Source organism: Schistocerca gregaria, chromosome 1, assembly GCF_023897955.1.
Source record: "Schistocerca gregaria isolate iqSchGreg1 chromosome 1, iqSchGreg1.2, whole genome shotgun sequence".
NCBI lineage: Eukaryota > Metazoa > Arthropoda > Insecta > Orthoptera > Acrididae > Schistocerca > Schistocerca gregaria.
Window position 1 is genome coordinate 1122547001 of NC_064920.1, and position 22714 is coordinate 1122569714.

General features: G+C 38.9%; 1 protein-coding gene across 1 annotated transcript in view; it reads left to right on the forward strand.

Moving 5' to 3' along the window:
• The window catches only part of LOC126292321 (glutamate receptor ionotropic, kainate 2-like), a 1291187-nt gene that overhangs the window by 1255322 nt on the left and 13151 nt on the right, over nucleotides 1-22714 (forward strand). Inside the window, exons 15-18 of the mRNA XM_049986255.1 lie at nucleotides 3746-3971; nucleotides 11344-11508; nucleotides 12288-12388; nucleotides 15818-15970. Coding sequence (XP_049842212.1) covers nucleotides 3746-3971; nucleotides 11344-11508; nucleotides 12288-12388; nucleotides 15818-15970 — 645 coding nt within the window. The remainder of the gene's footprint in view (nucleotides 1-3745; nucleotides 3972-11343; nucleotides 11509-12287; nucleotides 12389-15817; nucleotides 15971-22714) is intronic.

A 22714-nucleotide genomic window follows, 5' to 3' on the forward strand; every position in this document is an offset into this window, starting at 1 on the left:
TCTCCTTACACTTTCCATACCGCGTCACTGGTCTAGAGTGCCACCAGGAAACATTCACTTTTCATGTTGGGCAGTGGTCATAAGGTTTTGGGTCGTCAGTGCATATACGAGTATTGCTCGTGTTATGCATGTAGTTTATCCATTCAGTTCGTTAGTCCTCGATGCATTCGCTGACAGGTTATGGTTCGAATGGCTCTAAGCACTGTAACGTAGGTCATCAGTCCCCTAGACTTAGAGCTACTTAAACCAGACTAACTTAAGGTCATATACACATCCATGCCCGAGGCAGGATTCAAACCTGCTACCGTACCAGCAGCGCGGTTCCGGACTGAATCACCTAGAACCACTCGGCCACAACGGCCGGCTGATAGGTTACATTTGTAGCTCCACCCTTATTTGTGCATCTCTATGTGCTCTCTTCTAGCCTCTGTACGGTATGTGGCGGATTGAACACAGTGTTCCAGGCCCATTTCTTCTCCTTTCCCTCCCCCTCCCAAGTCTTTTCTTTCTCCATTCACAGATGGTACGTGGGAAGAAAGAGGATTTTTCCCCATTTTCGACAGCTTCTGATTGTTGTTTCGATATGGCTCGCAACGAATTTCTCTCTTGTGGCCACCTCTCCATCTCATTCAGAGTATCACTTGCATCTCAGTTATTTGTTGGATACATTCCAGTCTTTGTCTTTCCCTTCAGGTTCGATGCTGTGTAGGTCCATCTAGTACCATGGGTGTTACTCCTTAATGTCTTACTAGCATCAAAAGCGTATGAGGTCCGAATTTCTCTCATTTCTAAGTCATAGTCATTACGCGAGATGTATGTTGAAGGAATCAGGGTGTTTCATGACGGGTGTTAGAAAATGAGATCTCGGAATGCAGAGCGTAAAGTTCTCCATGATACGCATCGTCTTTCTTCCATTTCCCATCACAGTCTGTTGAGCACATCTTTAACACTCACACATTAACTAAACAAATCTGTGATGAGTCGTGTAGCTCTTCTTTTAATCTTTACTCTCTCTTCCTTTAGCCAAACTTGGAAGAAGACCCAGACTGACGATAGACCCTCAAGAACTACTCGAACGAGGAGTTTGAAAGTTATCTTCCGGTAAACTATTACGTTTCCTGCCTCTTCATGTGGCAACCTGCCGTTCCTCTTAAAAATCTCGTTCTACATCTACAGACAGACTCCAGAGGCCTCCATAAGCGCGTCGTAGGTGCTATCCTGTATTATTGTTAGTCATTCCCTTCCCGTTCCATTCGCAAATAGAGTGAGAGAAATCAATATATTTGCTTCCGAACGAGCGCTGATTTTCTCCAATAAACAGAAGTCCCTACAACCGAATTTAGGTTTTCTTTCGTTTCATATCTTTTTCCAGAGTCACACATAGATATCTAGTCGACATGACAGTGTCCAACAACGCACCACTAATACTGTTTTTCTTACTCATCAGCATTAACTTATATTTTTTTCCACATCTAGAGCGAGCTCCCATCCACACCAAACAGAATTTCTGTCCAAGTCAACCTGTACCCTCCTTACCGTACACTACAGCATCGTCAAAATACAGCCGCAGATAGTTTATGTCTATAGAGAACACGAGCGACTCTATCACACTTCTCTGGGGAGCTCCTGGCGATACCCTAGTCTCCGACGAACACTCGCCGTCCAGGACAACATATTGGGTTTTATTACTTAAAATGTCTTCGATCTATTCACATATCTCAGAGCCTATTCCGTCGGATCGGACATTCGTTAACAGTCAACATAGTCGCACTGTATCAAACGCTTTCCGTAAATCTAGGTACATAGAATCTACATGTTACATTTTATCTGGGTTTCGCAGAATGTCGTGAGAGAAAATCGTAAACTGAGTTTCGCACGTGAGATGTTTTCTAAATTAGTGCTGATGTGTGGATAGAAGCTTTTCACTCTCAAGACAGTTAATGTCATCCCTAAAGTCCTACTATTAGAGTCTATATTTCTTTATAAATGAATTGACATTCTGTTGGTTTACTGTCAGGCTCTATCTTTTTAACGCCATGATTTTAATGTTTGCTAATCGAGTTACTAAGATTACACACTTAGCTATTAAGTGTAATTCTTGGGCCACTCTTTGTAAGAACTGCAGATCAGCAGCTATTACCTGAAATGGCTCTGAGCACTATGGGACTTAACATCTCAGGTCATCAGTCCCCTAGAACTTAGAACTACTTAAACCTAACTAACCTAAGGCCGTCACACACATCCATGCCCGAGGCAGGATTCGAACCTGCGACCGTAGCGGCCGCTCGGTTCCAGACTGAAGCGCGTACAACCGCACGGCCACCAGGGCCGGCAGCTATTACCTGACCATCAGCAAGTAAACAGTCTTTATACATTTTTATAATGTAGATTATGTGCGTAATTATTCCATACTTGAATCTGTTGCCGTAAAACATTATCTACATTGAAATTGAAAACTACAGGGAATGTACTGCACCATTCTTGTATGCCTAGAGCCATTCCATTTTATTAAATACTCATTTCGAGCAATAGTTATAGTTAAGATTTAATGAATTTTATTAGATGAATCGGTATATCATTAACTTCTCGCAGCTGGAGTTCATAGTAATATAAAGTTGATAAAAAAATTAATTTATAAAACCCACTGTTGAAATTTCGGCCGTGTGGCCGTTATCAAGTGAAATATTGCAAAAATATAATTCAGCATATGTCAAAATCTTAAAAAAATATCTGACAAATATATATCTCGTCGTCACATGCATATGAAGGGCATTTAACGCCTTTGTCATCTTTTACACAAATCACATTAAACGACAGTATAAAGGACGACGACATATGTACATGTCAAATATTTTTTAAGGTTGTGATATGTGCTGAAGCACAATTTTGTAGTATTCCACTTGATAATGGTCAGATATTTGAAACTGCAAGACGGGGTTTTACAAATAAATAATTTTACCGTTAAAGGTGACAATGATGCCATTTAAAAAAACGTTTAAAAAGAAAAGTGTTGATCACAGACACTTGAATTCCACCTGACACGCATCAGTTGAACACTGCTTCCCTTTATAATAAAGCTGAGGGAGGAACAGAAGCAAACAATATTTGCTTGGAGCCATACTAGTACAATTACTGTTGTAATGTTAGTATTGAAAACAGATACACCATTCTTCAGAGCATCATTTTTAGTTTTCAGTTTTCCAGTGCAAATAATCAGTTTCAATAAGAGACTGTACAAGAGTTAACACTGAAATGTACGATAATTCAAGTATTGTTAGATTTACGCGCTGGAAATAATTAAAATACTTCTTGCAGTCACCATTCTGCAGACGTAATTTTACTATTTGTCTTTGTTATTGGACAAACATAATGTTCATAGACACTGCGTTTCATACACAAATTTCATCTCCGCTTATATTTATACAGGTCTTTCATAATTCTGCGCGTCTGCAAATACGCAGATCGGGCGAAAATCCATTTGTTTGCTCTGCAGATCAAACTGTCAGAGCATATGTAAATAGTCGCTACGCAAGTGTCATCACACAGATTTTCAAATCAAAGCAACAGATATCACAGCTTTAAAAGCTTTTTCAGTATATAATTTTACCCGATGTAAAGCTATTAATTTCTAAAATTACAGCTTCAATTACTGTGACACTTCTCTCAATACCCACAGCAATGTTTGTTATTCGATGCAATCATTCAAGGCAAACCATTGACGCCATAGTATTGTTTTTTTTTCTAGGACTCTAAAATCGGTATTTATCAGAAGATGTGGCGATTCATGGAAAGCAAGCGGCCGTCAGTACTGGTGTCCACGTACGAAGAGGGAGTGAAACGGGTATTGGAAGGCAACTACGCTTTCCTCATGGAGTCCACCATGTTGGATTACGCCGTTCAACGTGACTGCAATCTCACGCAGATCGGAGGCCTCCTCGACTCGAAAGGTTACGGAATTGCCACACCTAAAGGTTTGTTGCAGCTACACAAATATTAGCAATGAATATGAAATTAAATATTTATGTAACACACGTTACCTGTTCAGTCACTTTTATACCTGACAATAATTTGGCATGACACGACAAGTTTCACTAATTTGCTTCCTTTTTTTCGAATAAAATTGTCTAGATCGTTTAGTATATTACTTTATGTATTACGCAGTTTCGGCTATTGCCATCATCACATAAAAACTTAGATCTTGCAAAAAATGATGAAATTAAAATATTTCTATGACCACGACCATAGAACCCGGAAGATTCAGCAGCAGCTAAGGCAGCCTGTCGGGAAAGATTTCTTTGTATAACTCGAAAGTCTTTTACTGTCGATCATCCCTACACATAAATCAGCCGATCAATTTTACAAAACACTATTTACAGCCTTAGCAATATATTTTCATCAAAACTGCTTTATGATAAAACAAAGATACAATGTACACTATTGACCGTTAAAATTGCTACAACAAGAAGAAATGTAGATAATAAACGGGTATTCATTGGACAAATATATTGTGCTAGAACTGACATGTGATTACATTTTCACAGAATTTGGGTGCATAGATCCTCTGGCCGTAATAGGGCCTTGATACGCCTGGGCATTGAGTCAAACAGAGCTTGGATGGCGTGTACAGGTACAGCTGCCCATGTGGCTTCAACACGATACCACAGTTCATCAAGAGTAGTGACTGGCGTATTGTGACGAGCCAGTTGCTCGGCCACCATCTACCAGACGTTTTCAATTGGTGAGAGATCTGGAGAATATGCTGGCCAGGGCAGCAGTCGAACATTTTCTGTATCCAGAAAGGCCCGTACGGGACCTGCAACATGCGGTAGTGCATTATCCGGCTGAAATGTACGGTTTTGCAGGGATCGAATGAAGGGTAGATCCACGGGTTGTAACACATCTCAAATGTAACGTCCACTGTTCAAAGTGCCGTCAATGCGAACAAGAGGTGACCGAGACGTGTAATCATACCAGTGGCACCCCATACCATCACTCTGGGTGATACGCCAGTATGGCGATGACGAATACACGCTTCCAATGTGCGTCACCTCGAAGTCGCCAAACACGGTTGCGACCATCATGATGCTGTAAACAGAACCTGGATTAATACGAAAAAATGACGTTTTGACATTTGTGCACCCATGTTGATCGTTGAGTACACCATCGCAGGGGCTCCTGTCTGTGATGCATTGTCAAGGGTAACCACAACCATGGTCCCTAACCTGATAAAAAATGGCTCTGAGACTATGGGACTTAACATCTGTGGTCATCAGTTCCCTAGAACTTAGAACTACTTAAACCTAACTAACCTAAGGACATCACACACATCCATGCCCGGGGCAGGATTCGAACCTGCGACCGTAGGAGTCGCACGGTTCCGGACTGAGCGCCTAGAACCGCTAGACCACCGCGGCCCCTAACCTGATAGTCCATGCTGCTGCAAACGACGTCGAACTGTTCGTGCAGATGGTTGTTATCTTACAAACGTCCCCATCTGTTGACTCAAGGGTCGTGACGTGGCTGCACGATCCGTTACAGCCGTGCGGATAAGATGTCTGTCATCTAGACTGCTAGTGATACGAGACCGTTTGGATCCAGCACGGCGTTCCGTATTATCCTTCTGAACCCACCGATTTATATTCTGCTAACAATCATTGGATCTCGACCACGATACGATAAACCGCAATCGCGATAGGCTACAATCCGACCTTTATCAAAGTCGAAAACGTGATGGTACGCATTTCTTCTCCTTACACGAGGCCTTTCACCAGGCAACGCCGGTCAACTGCTGCTGTTTGTGTATGAGAAATCGGTTGGAAACTTTCCTCATGTCAGCACGTTGTAGGTGTCGCCACCGTTGCCAACCTTGTGTGAATGCTCTGAAAAGCTAATCGTTTGTAAATCACAGCATCTTCTTCCTGTCGGTTAAATTTCGCGTCTGTAGCACGTCATCTTCGTGGTGTAGCAATTTTAATGGCCAGTAGCGTATTAAATGAAAATTAAATTAATTTCAGAATTAATCTACAAAAGTTTATTATACTCAATAGTAGAGGACAAACTGTTTCTTATGCTTCGCTGTAAAATGTATCGGGTCAAAAACAAATTTAAAGGCAAACAGCACTGTTGTTGCAGATTCGTGTAATTAATAAGTACATTCAATTAGTTGTGGTCGCCTTCACAGTAATGCCCTTCTGAGTCCACACGCATGTGCTACTCGTTTCTAACACCGTTGAAAACATTTTCTCATGCCGTTTTGCAGGAACTCAGCCAATTTTGCTTTCCGCCAGTAAAAACTGTTGTAAATTGCTCGTCCCCTGTCACTGGCTTTAACCACTTTAATGGAACTCGTCGCAGCACGAGGACATAATTCGTTACCGGAACAAAAAGGTCAGGCAATAACACATGGGATGTAGTTTCTTAGTACTGGAATTGGGTTTAGTAAGCTGATATCTCACAGTACAAGATGTGTCACTTAAGAAGGAAGATGAGGGTTTAAAGTCTCGTCATGACTACATTTTTGCCCTCAGTGAATGAAAAATAGTAAAGTCTTGTGAGCTATAATTTACTTGACTATCATCTTTTGAACGAGCAATGATTTACTTAGATAGGTATTTACTTTATTTCCTATTCCATAGATGTACAGATCATCTGCAAGATTTCCATTGAAATGATCTACACTGGTGTCCAAAATTAAACCAACAAACGTAAATTTTGCCAGACTGCATTAATTTTGCCACAAAACAGTGTAAACAGTTACTAAAAAAGAACATAGAACGTAACATGCGTTACGATAGACAAAAAAGTTCTGCGTTTTTCCCAAACTAACTGATTTACACACACATTGCGATTGATTACCTCTGGCAGCAATACAGGCCTGAGAACAACGGGGCATGCTGTCAATGATGTCATCAGTCTCACGTTGAGGCAATAATGCCCATTCTTCCTGCAATGTTGCGCGCAAGCCTTGAAGAGTATTTGGTGGGCGCTGACATGATGCAACCTGTCTCCCTAATACATTCCCGGACATGCTCTATGGAATTAAAATCGGGAGAGCGAGTAGGCCACACCATGCGTGCAATATCTTTCGTTTCCGAGAAACACCAACCACCTGTGCTCTATGAGTTTGAGCATTCTCGTCCATCAAGAAGAGGTCTGGACCCACATCACCTCACAACACCTGCTCGTGTGGTCCCAGGATCTCGTCACGATACCTGACAGCAGTTAAACCTTGCCAGTTTACCTGTACCATTTCGTGCAGAGGTATTCGAGTGGTCAGCATAATCCCTGCCCCCACTGTTTGGTATTCTCCTCAGTACAGGTCTCTTTCCAAAATGTATGGGTCCCGAAATCGTGTCCCCCTTTCCCTACAGATGCGAATCCGTCAGGAATCACTCACCAGACCAAATCGGGACTCGTCTGTGAAAAGAACATTACCTCACTGTTCAGCCGTCCAGGTGGTATGTTGACGACACCACTGTAGACGTTCCCTTCTGTGAAGGCACGTCAGAGGTACACATACAGCAGGTCTCCTACAATAAAGGCCATTCTGATGAAGCCTTCTGTACATTTTGCCTCGATACAACACGTCCAATGGATGCTGCGATGTCAGATGCCAGTTTCCGTGCAATCCTAAGGCTGTACCATCGTGCCCTTACCGTAAAATAAAGGCACTCTCTTTCTGATGCCACAAGTGGTCGGCCCTGCCCTGGTCTCGGAAGGTTACGAGTGTCGTGCATGACATACTTTGTACTCTTCGACGGTTCCGAGTACAGTAGCGCACTCCATAAATTTCAGCTGCAGCGAGAAGTTTGGAAAATCGAAGTCAAGCAGTCACGAAATCATTGCAATATTTTCATCTTTTTTGCAGCTCGGTGACTAGTTTGTTCTGCGACAGTAACATAATCCTAGCTCTTACGAAGTTGACTATTATAATGTAAGAGGATGTTCTAGTGTATTGTAACCATCATATCGTGTTAAATTTAACTACCACTTGCAATAGTAGTATATAGTCTCTGCCATTGTCCTAAATTTCCCTTTTTCGAGTTTATTACGTCAGTTTATTATCGGCTATAGCTTCGGAAGAAACAACTTAAAGTTCCAAGTAGCTTCAGGGTATTAGTAAAGTTCACACCAGGTTTTTCCTGTGTTATAATAGAAAATCTTATTCTTCGACGTTAATAATTACGCTTCTTAAAGGGAAATTATAATTCTTGCAGCATAACATAGCATTAAATTAAATACTTATAATTAGATCCTTCTGTCGAGCAGCCGAGTCATCATCAGATGTAACATAAAACTTTACACAAAACCTTAGTCCGCTAGTGCTTATATTCCCATCATTGGAAGAGATTAGTCGTCCAATAATCGAGTGTGATAATTACAGTTTAGTAAGTGGAAGGCATTACAAGGCAGGTGCGAAATAGTCCTAAATGCATGCTGTGAAAATTTCTTAAAACAGGTAGTGCAAAAGTCCGCTCAAGACGGGAATAAATACAACAGCAACAAACAGAACTTGCCTCTTTGAGGATATCCTCGTTGAAATTGGTACCAGTGGTAGTAAAGTGGTTGTAGCGACAGTGGTTACCAATGCAATATTGGTCATTGAAACCATTTCAATGATTTACAACGTCACCAAAATAGATGAAGAGGCAGTAGTGTCATCTCAAGAAACAACCTGAAATATCATCTATAGACTGGAACGTGTACACTAACTGTCGTTCAAGTTTAGAAGAATAGTTAATCAAACACTGGAAAGGTTTGTAGTAATAGAACAGTCTGCGATGAGCGACACTCTCCATGGTGCATAGTCTCAGTGCAGAAATTACGAAAGAAACAGTGGTTACCCCAAGACAGGTGAAAAACAAAGCGTAGAGTGTGGACAGACAGATACAATGAAAACCTTCTCACAAAACCTGAAGAAATTCTGATCATGTGTAAAGGCTTGCTCACTTATATATTTTGCTTTGCCACATGTTACAAAACCAACCTCACAACAATCTCAATTTAGCATTAACGCGCCAACACTTCACATTACTACCACTGCAAGCGATCGTGCCATAAAAAATATTTTTTGGGCTCTGTACAGTATGAGTTTTCCTGACACTGCCTGCGTGTTTACTACAAAGCTTTGACATAATTATTTCTTACTTTTTTCATAGCATCATATTACAGTTTCGTAAACACTAATTACTGACGAAACTCATAAGCACATATAATTACAAAAAGCTCTTTTAAAATCATAGAATCAAGTGACTTTAAAATATGTGAGGCGTTGTGTTGCAGTGTTAGAAATTCTTCCAGTTTTTCACGAGCATGAGGCCAAACAAAGAACGTGTCGTCGGCGTAACGATAAAAGTAACTACGCTTTGCAAGAGCGTTGTTCAACGTGATGCCCTCAGAGTATCCCATAAACAGGTTGACTAATGGAGTTAATGGAACGGACTCACCCGCCGCGATGCCGTCCGTCCAAATATCCCCCGCCATACAAAAGCTACGATGATATCGAAATGTGGTTAAATAAACCCACAATAGTGACGTCAACGAACTGAAGAAGCATGTCTACAGATGCTTTGATGGGAACACGAGTGAATAACGAGACAACAATGAAGTCCACCATTATATCCCCTTCTCAGATACGCAGACGCATAATCTGCTGATAAAGTCTGTCGTGTTCTTGCTATGAGGCACATAGTGACCAGTGTGTGGAGTAAGGAGACTGGTAAGAGATGTTCCGCGAATCTATAAGTCGGCTATCCAATGGCGCTCATGGTGCGTCGTAATGGTATTGTCTTCAATGAACTTTTAGCAGGCCGTAAGACGTAGGTGATCAAGATCCCTGAGAGAGGAGGTTTCTACTGATGTTCTCTTTCATTGTTTCCTGACTAACTCAAATGAGTTCTAACATAATTGCTTAATCCAAGGGGTTGTAGCGACATGAAGCAAACTTAGAGACTCCTGCTTAATAGCCAAGCGTGTCGCAGCCAGCCAGCCAGCCATGTTGCCACTCACGGGCTATTTATCCCATTGCTTGGGCATTACGAGCGATCAGTGATCGTCTTTGTGATCTGCAACACACCTGTGATCTTGCGTCAGATTGCTGCGATCTGTCATACGTGTGTGGAGCATTTTGCTATTCCTTTTCCACTTGCAAAGGGTCACCTTTCACGAGTTTCTTATTGTGAAAGTGCGGTTATGATGTCCATCTGTTTGAAGAGACGCCTACAACCTGGTTGTGGGGAAAGACCACGTATTATTCTGACTGATCCCATAAACAGCAGTGGCCCTATCTGGGGAAGGGGGAGGGAGGGCAGGTTCGCACCGCAAACGGACTCCAATTCCAGAGTTTGCCAAAGTCTGAGCGAACCAACCATCTCTAAAAAAAAAATTATCTTTTTCAATTAGTGTAATTATAGTTTTTCCGAATTTAGCGAGAACACTTAGAACATACGTAACCTTACCACTCACAGTGACAGACATTGCGCAAAAAGACTGCCTCATTTATCTTTGATTAGTACTGAAAATTTTAAACTGAATGAGACAGTCATATGTTTTAGTGTTTTGTGTTTGACAATAAATAAGGAATCTACAAAACATTTATTTTGTGTAAATCCTAAAACAAAATTAATATCCGAGTAAAATTTTGATACTACCAACTTCACCCTCAGCTGAAGGCACCAAGACATTGCTCGTACACCAACGACAGACTAGCTAGGAGCGTCTCTGTCCAGAAAACCAGGTCGTAAGGCATTAATGAGAAGAAATATGCAAAAGTGTGTTTAAATATTAATTTGTTTATTTCCGAAACGAGCAGTTACAGAAAGAGCAAATCTGACTGAACTTATCCGCTTGAGAAACTCAATGAAGTGTTTCTCCTAGTTGAAAATTTCGTTGTTATGTGCATCCAAAAGCTTGGAAGATTCTGCCTTATTCACTGGATGTCTAGAGTTTTTAAGTCACACAGAGTTTGATAACTATATTAAGGGCAAAAGTGGATGAAGTCCTTATACATCTGATATTTTGCCTCCTGTATGAAAGTATAGGTAAACGAGTACAACAGTTGTTTCTTTCCTGAAATTAACAAAGCAATCGAAGAACCACCTACATTCTTGTAATCTTTTTTGGATTATAATGATGGTGATTTTAAGTTAGAGATTAGTCGATGGTTGCCTCGTAGAAGTGAAAGGTCTTATTGCATGTAGCAACACAACAACATCTACATTCTAGGCGAAATCAGTCTATTTTGTCTTTCTTTTCATTATATTTTTACTAATGTAAGACAATGTTTATTGTAAATAATCAGATATTGTGACACTGTTAGTATTATTATTGTTGTTGTTGTTACAGGGTCACCTTGGAGAGACAAAATATCACTTGCCATCCTGGAGCTGCAAGAGAAAGGTATAATCCAGATTCTGTACGACAAATGGTGGAAAAATACCGGAGATGTATGTAACAGGGATGACAAAAGCAAGGAATCCAAAGCCAACGCGCTAGGGATTGAGAATATAGGTAAGGGAGTGGCAAGTACGTATCACTGAAAATTGGGAAATTTCCTATTAATTTTTCTTAAGTCAGGGTTTATTGATTAAGCTTGAAACATAGCTCGTTACTGACTCCGCTGAATAAGCAGTTAGCACAACTGAAAGATTTCTCCAACCAAAACTTAAATCTTGTGCTTTCAAGCTGTCTTATTCTCATAGAAACATGACAAAACTTAAGCAATCTGCAGAGTAACACAACTCGGAAACTCAATAAGTTATTTCCATGCAATAGATCGCAATAGCTTCCTGTTGTATACAGTGAGTAAAAACTCAGCTTTATGTCCCATACCGCACTGATTCGTAGGTGGAGTTTGCATTGCCCCTGAAAAGAGTACAAGCAAATGGAAAAGAACATGCTTTCAAATAAATCTACTTAACGTTCAGTATAAAATTCTTTAGACTTAAGCCTTTAAACTATATTTAATATGAAACTCTAAAATTTTATTCTAATGTAAGACTAAGCTGTTTGGCGAGGTGGTTATGACACACTGGACCTCCATTCGGGAAGGCAGCTGGTCAAATCCGCATCTGGATATCCAGATTTATGTTTTGCTTGGTTTCCTCAAATACCTTAAGTATTAAGGTAAATGCCGAGGTGGTTCCTTCGAAAAGAACACGGCAGATACCATTCTCCAACTTTTCCCAGTTCTGATCTCGTCGCCGACGAGACTTTAAACCCTCATCTTCCTTCCTTCCTTTTTTCTGATGTACATAAACGAACTAATTCTTCTCACTTTCCATTTGTAGGAGGCGTATTCGTCGTCTTGCTATGCGGATTGGCACTTGCTATCCTAGTAGCCATCCTAGAATTCTGCTGGAATTCGAAAAAGAATGCGCAGACTGATAGAGTGAGTATATGATTTGATTAATAATTTGAGTAGAAACAGAAAAGTAGTAAGTAATACAAGTACACTGACCGTAAACGAAGAAATTACATTATCCATATGTAGAATCGAAACTCTGGAATTCACACTGTGGCGTGGGCGTACCCAGCGAGGGGCAGAGGGGGGCAGCTGCCCCCCCCCCCCCCCCCCCAGAAGATATTCGAAGTTTTTTACTAGTTTACTGTTTTATTTAATAAGAAATGCTGCATGTTTTCTCGGATTGTACAAGTGCATTCTTGTATTTAAAATGTTTATTAAAAGCAGTTTTTCACTGGTTTGCTGTTTATTTAATAGGAAGTGCTGTATGTTGTCTCGAGTCCTTGTTTCCTGAGATTAGTATGACCTGGGCCCCTCTAGTTCAGATCCTGGGTACGCCGTTGCACTGTGGAATGATTAAGTAAAACACCGGGTAATGAACATATAAAGTACATAGAATGCGGAATGGCTATTACAAGCTGTAAATAAAATATGCTCTAAAATGTTTGTGGTTTCACTTATGTATAGTGAATGTTCAACTTTTCGCGGCGTAATGAATAGTCTCCTATTAAATTTCGGATATGCAGCCGCGAAAATAAAATTTCTACCACTGACATTTCGGCCGCAGTTTACTCTGAAGATGGCCGGACGATAAGCGGCCGAAATATCAGTGGAAGAAATTTTATTTGCGGGCCTGCATAACCGAAATTTAATAGGTTATATCATGTCGCTTTGGCCGGTATTACACTATCACATTTCTTTATCAAAGTTTATATGTCAAACAAATTTGACAGTGTAATAGGGGACGTCGTCAAATCTCGACTTTCGTCAAAGAAATGTGATCAACTCTAGAGCCTCACCATAGATTTGATTATAAAAGCAGTTCGTCTTCTGTTCTCACGGCAATGTAAAATGTGACCGCTAAGAGCACTGGTATCGCTATAGCTGATGCGTTCTTTCGACTCTTTTTTAATAACCTTGCTTCGACTTTTGCGGGGAGAGGGTGGGGGTTAAGCAAGGGTAAACTATTTTTATTTTTTCCTTAGTCTTCCATTCTACTTTGTCTATGGATACCACAAGTTAATCAGCGCTTCATCTGTTTCGTACTTCCTATTAGTTTTGTGGTTGGGGATAACTAATTCTATTAATTAAATTATTCCAAAATAAAAATAGTGTACTGAACATTTATTTACCTTCAGATATTCCTCATTCAGTGGTTTATAAATCACTTCACACGTTTCTGGAATTCGTTTGGTTAATATGCACTGTGGTATTTGAGCGCCGTATTGTAAGTAGAGCAGCTCTCTCCTTCATCAAGAAATCGCAGTGTTACTGTGAGTCTGTCTTCTGGACGTATAGCATTTCTCAAGCGAGTATTCTGTTTTGTAAAATGGTGAGCCACTTTACTGAACAAATAATGAAGTGCACTCTCATCCAGTCATCAGTACCGGTAATTTATATAAAACTTGATGCCCGTAACTTGCAACTCTCGCAAAAAATTTTGCTCAATACTTTTATCGTCTCGCAGTAATACCCATGGATTCACCCAAGTATGTTTCCCCCTTTTCCGCTGCTTTTCTTCCAAATGCACAAACAGTGAAATTGTGGTACAAGCAACTGCAGATCATAACAAATTGTTGCCCACCAAACTGAAATTTGACGAAAAATATGACGACAGTGTAACGCCCCTTTTTTGTGCCACGTCAAAGATATTTGTCAAGGAAATTTGATGAATATTGGATCATGTTTCTTTGTCAAACAAATATGATAAATGGAATAACGGACAACTACCCTCAGTGTTAAATGGCTGTTATATGTCATTACCATAAGGCACAACTAGCAGTAAAACCTGACTGTAAACTTTCAGGTTCAGGCAAACTAAATTTTCGGGTTGAAAGCACTATTTAGTAGCGCACATCTTTCTGAAGAAGTTGATATATAAAATAGATATGTTCGAGAAAATGTAAGATGCGTTATTGGTCTTAAATGTGCCAAAGTGCAGTGCCACGCCTCTTCACACAGCAGAGACTATCGCACGTCACTGTACTTTGATTTGTGGAATTCAAAAGTATATTTTGTAATGGAAGCCATCAAACCTGTATTCAAAACAGTGGAAATTAAAATGCGCTGTGGTGCCTCTTCTGTTCCCAGTCGACCGATTAGACATCCTAGCCACCTTACAAAAAACCTCAGAATTGGTACTGGCTGATATTATTTGTGACTGGGAGAGTAAGAATTCTACAGAAAACTTGCACTCTTTATTGACTACTAACTAATAACTTTCTCTTTTGCGTGACATAAAATGAAATAGAGGAAATATGAAGCCAGTAAAAATAAGAAACAAGCAAGACAGTACACATTTCTTCAATCCTTAGGTCACAGCATTTTCTTTTTTTCTCTCTCTCTAATCTTCCTACAACTTTACACCAAGTGGCTTTCCTTTGTGCAAAAGAATCTATTACCATACCTAATCAAAGTTTGTCAAAAGTTGTGCTACCTGAAAAAATCAAAATGTCACTGTCTGATACTGAAATAGCTGTTAATACAAATAGTACTCACAACTGGTGTGGTTTCTCTATTTGATTATGTCTGTTTTGTCACTGTCTGCTAGATAAAATGAAACAAGCATTGCTATTATTACAGTCATTAGCTTCCCCCAAACTTTCTTCGAGTTATTACTCCCTCCAATGCAAAGTCATTTCTAGGTGCCATGGCTGATGTTCCGCTATTTTATCCCTTATTCTGGTAAAGAACTTCTGTACATTACTTAATTCCATTTATGGCTGTGATACAGACTTAAAGACTGAGGAACTACTTTCTCAATAACATATCAATGTTTCAATGTTTGACACCAGTACAGCAGTTTTGTAGAGTAAATTAACATTAATTAAATACAGTCAGGATTAGTAGTACTTTAGACAAATATATTAACATAATCAGCTTCTTTTTCTTCTGTTACCTACATCTTCCATGTAGGCAACATGGTCCATAGAAGACATAATACACACTTTATTATTTTATTAAAAAAAGGGAATAGTTTTCGTCCATTAGAACAATTTTCTTGACAACTCCTGAAGAAGAACCCAACTTTAAAGATATTATAGACAAACAATCACGTGTTCAGAAAATTGCTGCTTGTGTGCCACAAATTTATCATTGTGGTAAGTGATTATTGACACTGTTGAACCTATCATCCACTGAAGAAATATTAGCACATTACGCAATCACATTACTGTTGCCATTAACACTACCAATATCTGTGACCCTTATACAGATTTGTGCTGCCAGTAACAACAGAAAACAATTTGAAAACAAACTGAATAATTCTAATGTAACTATTTGCATTAGGAGTTTTATGTAGCATGTCAGTACTGAGCTGGATTTCTCCTACTCATATTTTCTTCTGCTCTGTTCTAGCAATCCCTGTGCTCAGAAATGGCAGAGGAGCTGCGGTTCGCAGTCCGTTGCCACGGCTCACGGCAACGTCCAGCCCTGAAGCGCTCCTGTACGCGGTGTTCTCCAGGGACAACGTACGTTCCTGCAGCTCTGGAGATGCCGCACATCAATGGGGTGAGTATTGCAGCAGCAGTTCAACACTGTTGCCTGAACAATAGCAACCTACATTTCCATTTCTTTTATGCATCATCAATCTTGTGACTGTTCTGATGCGGTCTGCCATGAATTTCTCTCTTATGCCAATTTCTACATCTCAGAGTAGCACTTCCGCCTGGTGTCCTCAGTATTTGCTGAATGAATTTCAGTCTCTGTCTTCCCCTAGGGCTTTACCCTCTGCAGCTGCCTCAAGTGCTACACAGGTTATTCTTATTGTCTGTACCTTCATCTTGTTACTGTTTTCCATGTGTTTCATTTCTGCTGATTCTCCAGAGGACCCCTGCATTTCTTATATTATCATTCCAAATAATATTTAATACCCTTCTATATACAGCACCACATTCCACACACTTCAATTCTCTTCTTTATCAGTTTCCTCACACTCCATTAATATCTTCTATTCAATACTCTGCTGTTCTGCATCCTCAGAAGCTTCTTCCTCAAATTAAGGCTGATGTTTGTTACTAGAAGATTTCTTTTGCCCAGGAATGTCCTCTTTGCCTGTGATAGTTTGCTTTTCATGTCCTTGCTTCATCCATCATCAGTTATTTTGTTGCCAAGGTAATAAATTACTTAATTTTGTTTACTTCATGGTCTCCAATTTTGATATTAAGCTTATTGCTAATTACATTTCTAGTATTACTCATTACTTTTGTCTTCCTTGAATTTACTCTCAATCCACAGTGTGTACTCACTACACTGTTCATTCCATTCATGCCCTGTGGTACTTCCTCACTTTTACTGACATAACATCATCAGTAAATCTTATCATTGATATCCTTTCACCCTGAATTTTAATTCCACATCCCATATCTAAATCAAAAAAAAGCTACATTTATTCATGTTTGTACTGGATATTGGAACCATTCTCTGCTTAAATACAACAAAAATCTGGAATACTGTCATAGATTCAGCATTTCAATTTTTTGCTTGTTCTCAAACAGAAAACAATAGGAACATACAGTGATCCATTCATCAGACAGGAACATTTAGCTTGGATGCTCCCTTGGTACTATTCAAGAGGAAAGGTTGCATGCCCAGGGCATAGTTTCAGATTTCTGTTCCATAATGGAGGGATGAAGGGGGAGGGGGGGAGGCAAGGTCAGGGTGGGGGAGGGGGAGTTTTCAAAATATCTTTTATCAATGGCATCTCAACATTTTTTTGTTTGAGAGGGGAAGCACAGAGGGGACAGACATCTGTCATCTATACTGAGGTGACGAAAGTCATGGGATACGTCCTGATATTGTGTCAGACCTCCTTTTGCCCAACATAGTGCAACAGCTCAATGTGGCATGGATTCAACAAGTTGTTGGAAGTCCCCTGCAAAAGTGTTGAGCCATTCTGCTTCTATAGCTGCCCATAATTGCAATTATGTACAAACTTACCTCTCAATTGTTTCCCATAAATTTTTGATGGGATTCATGTCAAGCAATCTCGGTGGCCACATCATTCACTCATACTGACCAGGAACAATTCTGAACAATTATGGAGCCACCACAAACTTGCACAGTGCCTTGTTGACAAGTTGGGTCCTTGGTTTTGTGGGACCTGACCGACACTCGAACCCTACCATCAGCTCTTACCAATTGAAATCAGGACTCATCTGACCAAATCACAGTTTTCCATTCATCTAGGATCCAACCAATATGGTCATGAATGCAGGAAAGGTGGTGCAGGTTAGGTTAGGTTAACAAAGTGACATGTTCGTCATCTGCTGCCATAGCCCATTAATGCCAAATTTTGCTGCACTGTGCTAATGGATATGTTTGTCGTATGACCCACATTGATTTCTGTGGGGTCATTACATGTCAAATCAACCAATTGTACTACATGATTTAAACGATGACTTCTTAGATTTTTATGATTTTTTTTTCAGGTGATGTAGCCATTAATGCTAGTTTAAATTTGAAATTTCAAATTTTTCTGCCCTTTGGTTTTTGAGTTTCAAGGGTTTAAAAATAAAAAAAATACCTGTGTTTTTGGTCAATCGATGATTGTTTTAAAATGCTGTAGCTCAAAAACTATACAACCCAGAGAGCTCAAACTTGCACCATTGTTTTTCTCTAAAAATTCCCTTCAATTCGATATGTAAATGACCTAAATCTGAAAATTTTAAACTATTCCAAAAAACATTTTTTGAAATTTCCAAAATATGTAAACTCAGATTTTTTTATAAAAATTGTATGTGTTGTCCAGTCTAACTGACTACATGCATGCAAAATTGCAAGACAGGATCTCAATGGATTCTTAGATAAAATAGTATTTTACTACCGCAATACACACTACTGAGGTGAAAAGCAGACCATTTTTAGGCTATGGATACTAAGGTAGGCCTATGTAATTCTAACAAACTTAAATCATTATGTTAACCTTTTTATGCAACATTACCCTCTTATTGTTTGTTAATTCATTAAAAGATATAGTGTTGTTTTAACTTAATTTTCATTATTCTTTTAATTGCGCATCAGAAGGAAGTGAACACATTTTAATTGGTAATATACATGCTACAAGTTAAAATTTTGAATAAAGCCACTCACCTTCATCCTTAGTTGTAATAGCAGAGATTATCTTTTTCTTGGTTTTCCAGTGTTATTTGTAATCATTTACAACAAGTTCCTTATATTAGAAATTGGCATATATGTAATTTCACTTGAGAAAAAGATTAAGTTTTTGATATTTGCATGGATAGAACTGTATTTCTAATACTAATTGGTATTTACAAAGTTAATACACATGGTATTTATACAACTTAAGTGTTTAGTGAGAGTAGATGTTAAATAATTTAAATGTGCTTCTTTTATGATCTTTTAAGATATTTTTCCAAAGCAAGAGAAGACAACCTCATTTCTTTAGCACTTAAAGTGTAGGTTCTTCCTGTAGCTGTTGTTGGATTCGCTGTTTGTAAAAGAGTATTTCCTGGGACATTTAATATATCTGTTGGTTGTGGATAGTAAAAAGACTGGTGTGGACCCTTTGGGTGTAAAAAATTTATTTGGTACATGTCATTGTATTTTTCTTCAATGCATCCTAGCTACCAAGAATCATCATATGCTACTGTCATGAAACCAGCAGCAATATTTTCCATATGTGTCAGTGTTACTTGGTACTGTGTTGTCACGTATTCAAGAGACTTGTCCAGACTAAAATGATAAGGCTTGACAGTAATTTGACTCTCTGTGCACGGTTTATATGAGTGAAACTTTTGTGTTCTCATAATTGCTTTTGATTAGTATTCTTTGGCCAGTTCATAGGACTATGTTGTGCAGTATTCTAAGTCAGTGTTTTTTTATGTTGTCCGTGTCAAATACATAAAGTGATTTAGGGGTTAAGATTTGTTGGTCATATGGCCTTTGTAAGCTGGCTTTAGCAGCTAGCCGCTTAACAGTTCAGCCAAGGCCATCGCTTGCACCCTTGCCATAGGATGTTGCAAAGAACTCCCACTCATTCTCAACTTCAAAATCAGTTTTATGCAAACACAAACTAAGGAAGTTTTTCTTATTTTTATATTGTGCAGTGCTGCCATCAGAAAAGTAGCCTAAGCGATCTTTTTAAGTCCAAAAGTCAAGGTTTGCTTTATGATTTCTAGCAGTTTTTCTGGAATACATAGAAAGCGACAGTATTATGTTTCAGGCAATCTGATATGAAGACACACCACAGATGTTTTAGTTTTCCCTCCCATTTATAATATATGATGAAAGGATGTAGTGTAGCTTTGGTGGTAGTCCAGTGGAATGATTGTATTTCATCTTGTACTATGAAGGAGTAGTTTTCTGCAAAATCACAGTTGACTACTATGTGGCCTTCAGTTACATTGTCCTTGATTTCTCTTTAGTATTCCTTCTGCTGATTAGCTATAAATGAATGAGTTTTTACCTTCATTAGAGTGTCCAAAACCTCATCCATAAAGTCATCAGCACTTTTTACTACAGTTTTCATCAGACACCTATCTATTCAATAGATCTTTGAGTCTTGAGACACCAAGACATTCTTTACAAATATCCATAAAACATCATTGCGATGGTGGATTGCACATCATCATGACTAGGCAGGAATGATAATATTTCAAAGCAGTTTTATTTCTATCCAAAACAAGGCTTTGCATCTTAGCACCATTCATCATTAGCTTAATGTTGTGGTGTAAGGTACACACACAAACACTAAATGTGCCACTTCTTCCAGCCAGTATACAGTTCCTTGATCTTAATTCACAAAACTTGGAAAACCCAACTTTGTTTGCAGGGATCTTTTCCTTAAATAATTGGTATATTTCTTGTAAATTTGCCAACACTAGCCTCTTTTGAACCTGGATCTTTCCATCATTATTTCTTATGGTCACACAATCTTTTTTTCCCCAGCATCATTCTACTAATGTCAGAATTGTAGAAGTCTTTTACACAGTCAACAATATTCTCATTTAGAGTTCTTCCAAGTTTAGGATTAGGATTTGACATAATTGGTTTTTCTTTTGCTAACAGTTTTACTGCATGAGCCATGAAGTTTGTCACTCCAAATTCTTCTTCTATTTTCTGACAGCTCCAACTCATAGGTAAGACAGACAAAATCATGTTTTCACTTCTTTTTGTTGTTTGAGCAAACTTTTATTTTATATTTTGAATAATCTCCAATTCCTCTTCAAAATGTTCAGTAATAACTTCTTCAGGACTCGATTCTGGTAGTAAGTTCTTTTCTAAGCTAGACTTTATTTTAACAAGTTTTTTCTTTGCATACGTAGGCACAGCAAGCTTTTTCTTCTTTAGAGGTGACTCACCAATGAGTTACAGTGACTTGTTCAAATAGTCTACAGAAAATTGAGGATCAATAAAAGAATAGTTTACATTTTCGCTACTGCAAGGTAAAACTACTTCTGTTTTGTGTTTGTCACAAACCTTTTTCCTACATACAGCACATATTTTTATGCCAGTAATAATTCCTAAGTCTAGAGAGCACATCCAGTCTGTTACATTTCTTTCTTATGTTGTTCTACTTTAAAAGGGTTACAACATATAGCAGCAACAATCGCCCAATTCTTCTGAGATGCCATTTCTGTAAGGTGACAAATTCTACTATCAAAAAGTATATATATATATATATATATATATATATATATATATATATATATATATATATATATATATATATATATATTAAAAACAAAGATTCTAAGACTTACCAAGCGGGAAAGCGCCGGCAGACAGGCACATGAACAAAACACACAAACACACACACAGAATTACGAGCTTTCGCAACTGGCAGTTGCTTCGTCAGGAAGGAAGGAAGGAGAGGGAAAAATGAAAGGATGTGGGTTTTAAGGGAGAGGGTAAGGAGTCATTCCAATCCCGGGAGCGGAAAGACTTCCCTTAGGGAAAAAAAGGACAGGTGTACACTCGCACACACACACACACACACACACACACATATCCATCCGCACATACTTCCCTAAGGGAAGTCTTTCCTTCGAGCTTTCGCAACCGGCAGCTGTTTTGTCAGGAAAGAGAGAAGGAAAAGGAAAGATGAAAGGATGTGGGTTTTAAGGGAGAGGGTAAGGAGTCATTCCAATCCTGGGAGCGGAAAGACTTACCTTAGGGGAAAAAAAGGATAGGTATATACTCGCGCACACACACACATATCCATCCATACATACACAGACACAAGCAGATGTTATATATATTCTCAATATCTGCCAGGCCTCAACCTCCACTAATTTCAAGTTGCTGCCGCTCATACCTCACCTGTCTTTCAACAACTTCTTTGCCTCTGTACTTCCGCCTCGACTGACATCTCTGCCCGGACTCTTTGCCTTTACAAATTTCTGCTTGTGTCTGTGTGTGTGCAAGTGTATACCTATCCTTTTTCCCCCTAAGGTAAGTCTTTCCACTCCCGGGATTGGAATGACTCCTTACCCTCTCCCTTAAAACCCACATCCTTCAACTTTCCGTCTCCTTCCCTCTTTCCTGATGAAGCAACCGCCGGTTGCGAAAGCTCGACATTTTGTGTGTATGTTTGTGTGTCTATCGACCTGCCAGCGCTTTTGTTTGGTAAGTCACATCATCTTTATATATATATATATATATATATATATATATATATATATATATATATATATATATATATATATATATATATACACAATGTAAATAACTACATTTCTATAATTTGGATCATTCTAGAAAAAATAAATATAGTAAATTATCGTATTTTATGATGTTTGATATATTACCACATACATGGCATGGCGTACAGTAAGACTACACTGCTCTATACTAGATCACTTGGACAACTTAACACTAAAACACAGTACAAGTACACACTAATAAGTTTTTTTGCTATGATTATTTCATACACATTTTAATGTAGGGTCGAGGCCCTACTTACGGCCACATTAATGACATGTTTTTAGGTTTTATCATGTTTAACTTGTAGGAAATGAAAATATAATACTTAATCTTACCTCTCAATAAATTTTCTTCTGGTGCTTTGTACAACATGTAGAATACAAAAAAACGGATTGTGTGTTGCTTAAAGAAAAACACTACATAACTCAACTTCTGCAACACAGATCTTTTCATTAAATGGTGACTTCAAATAAGACCAAACAAAGAAATGTTTCTATAGACAATTGAATCGCACATTTCTTATTGCTCTTATTGCTTATTATAATCTATGGTAGGACTGTCTGGTATTCCAAAGGAGCTTAAAATTGG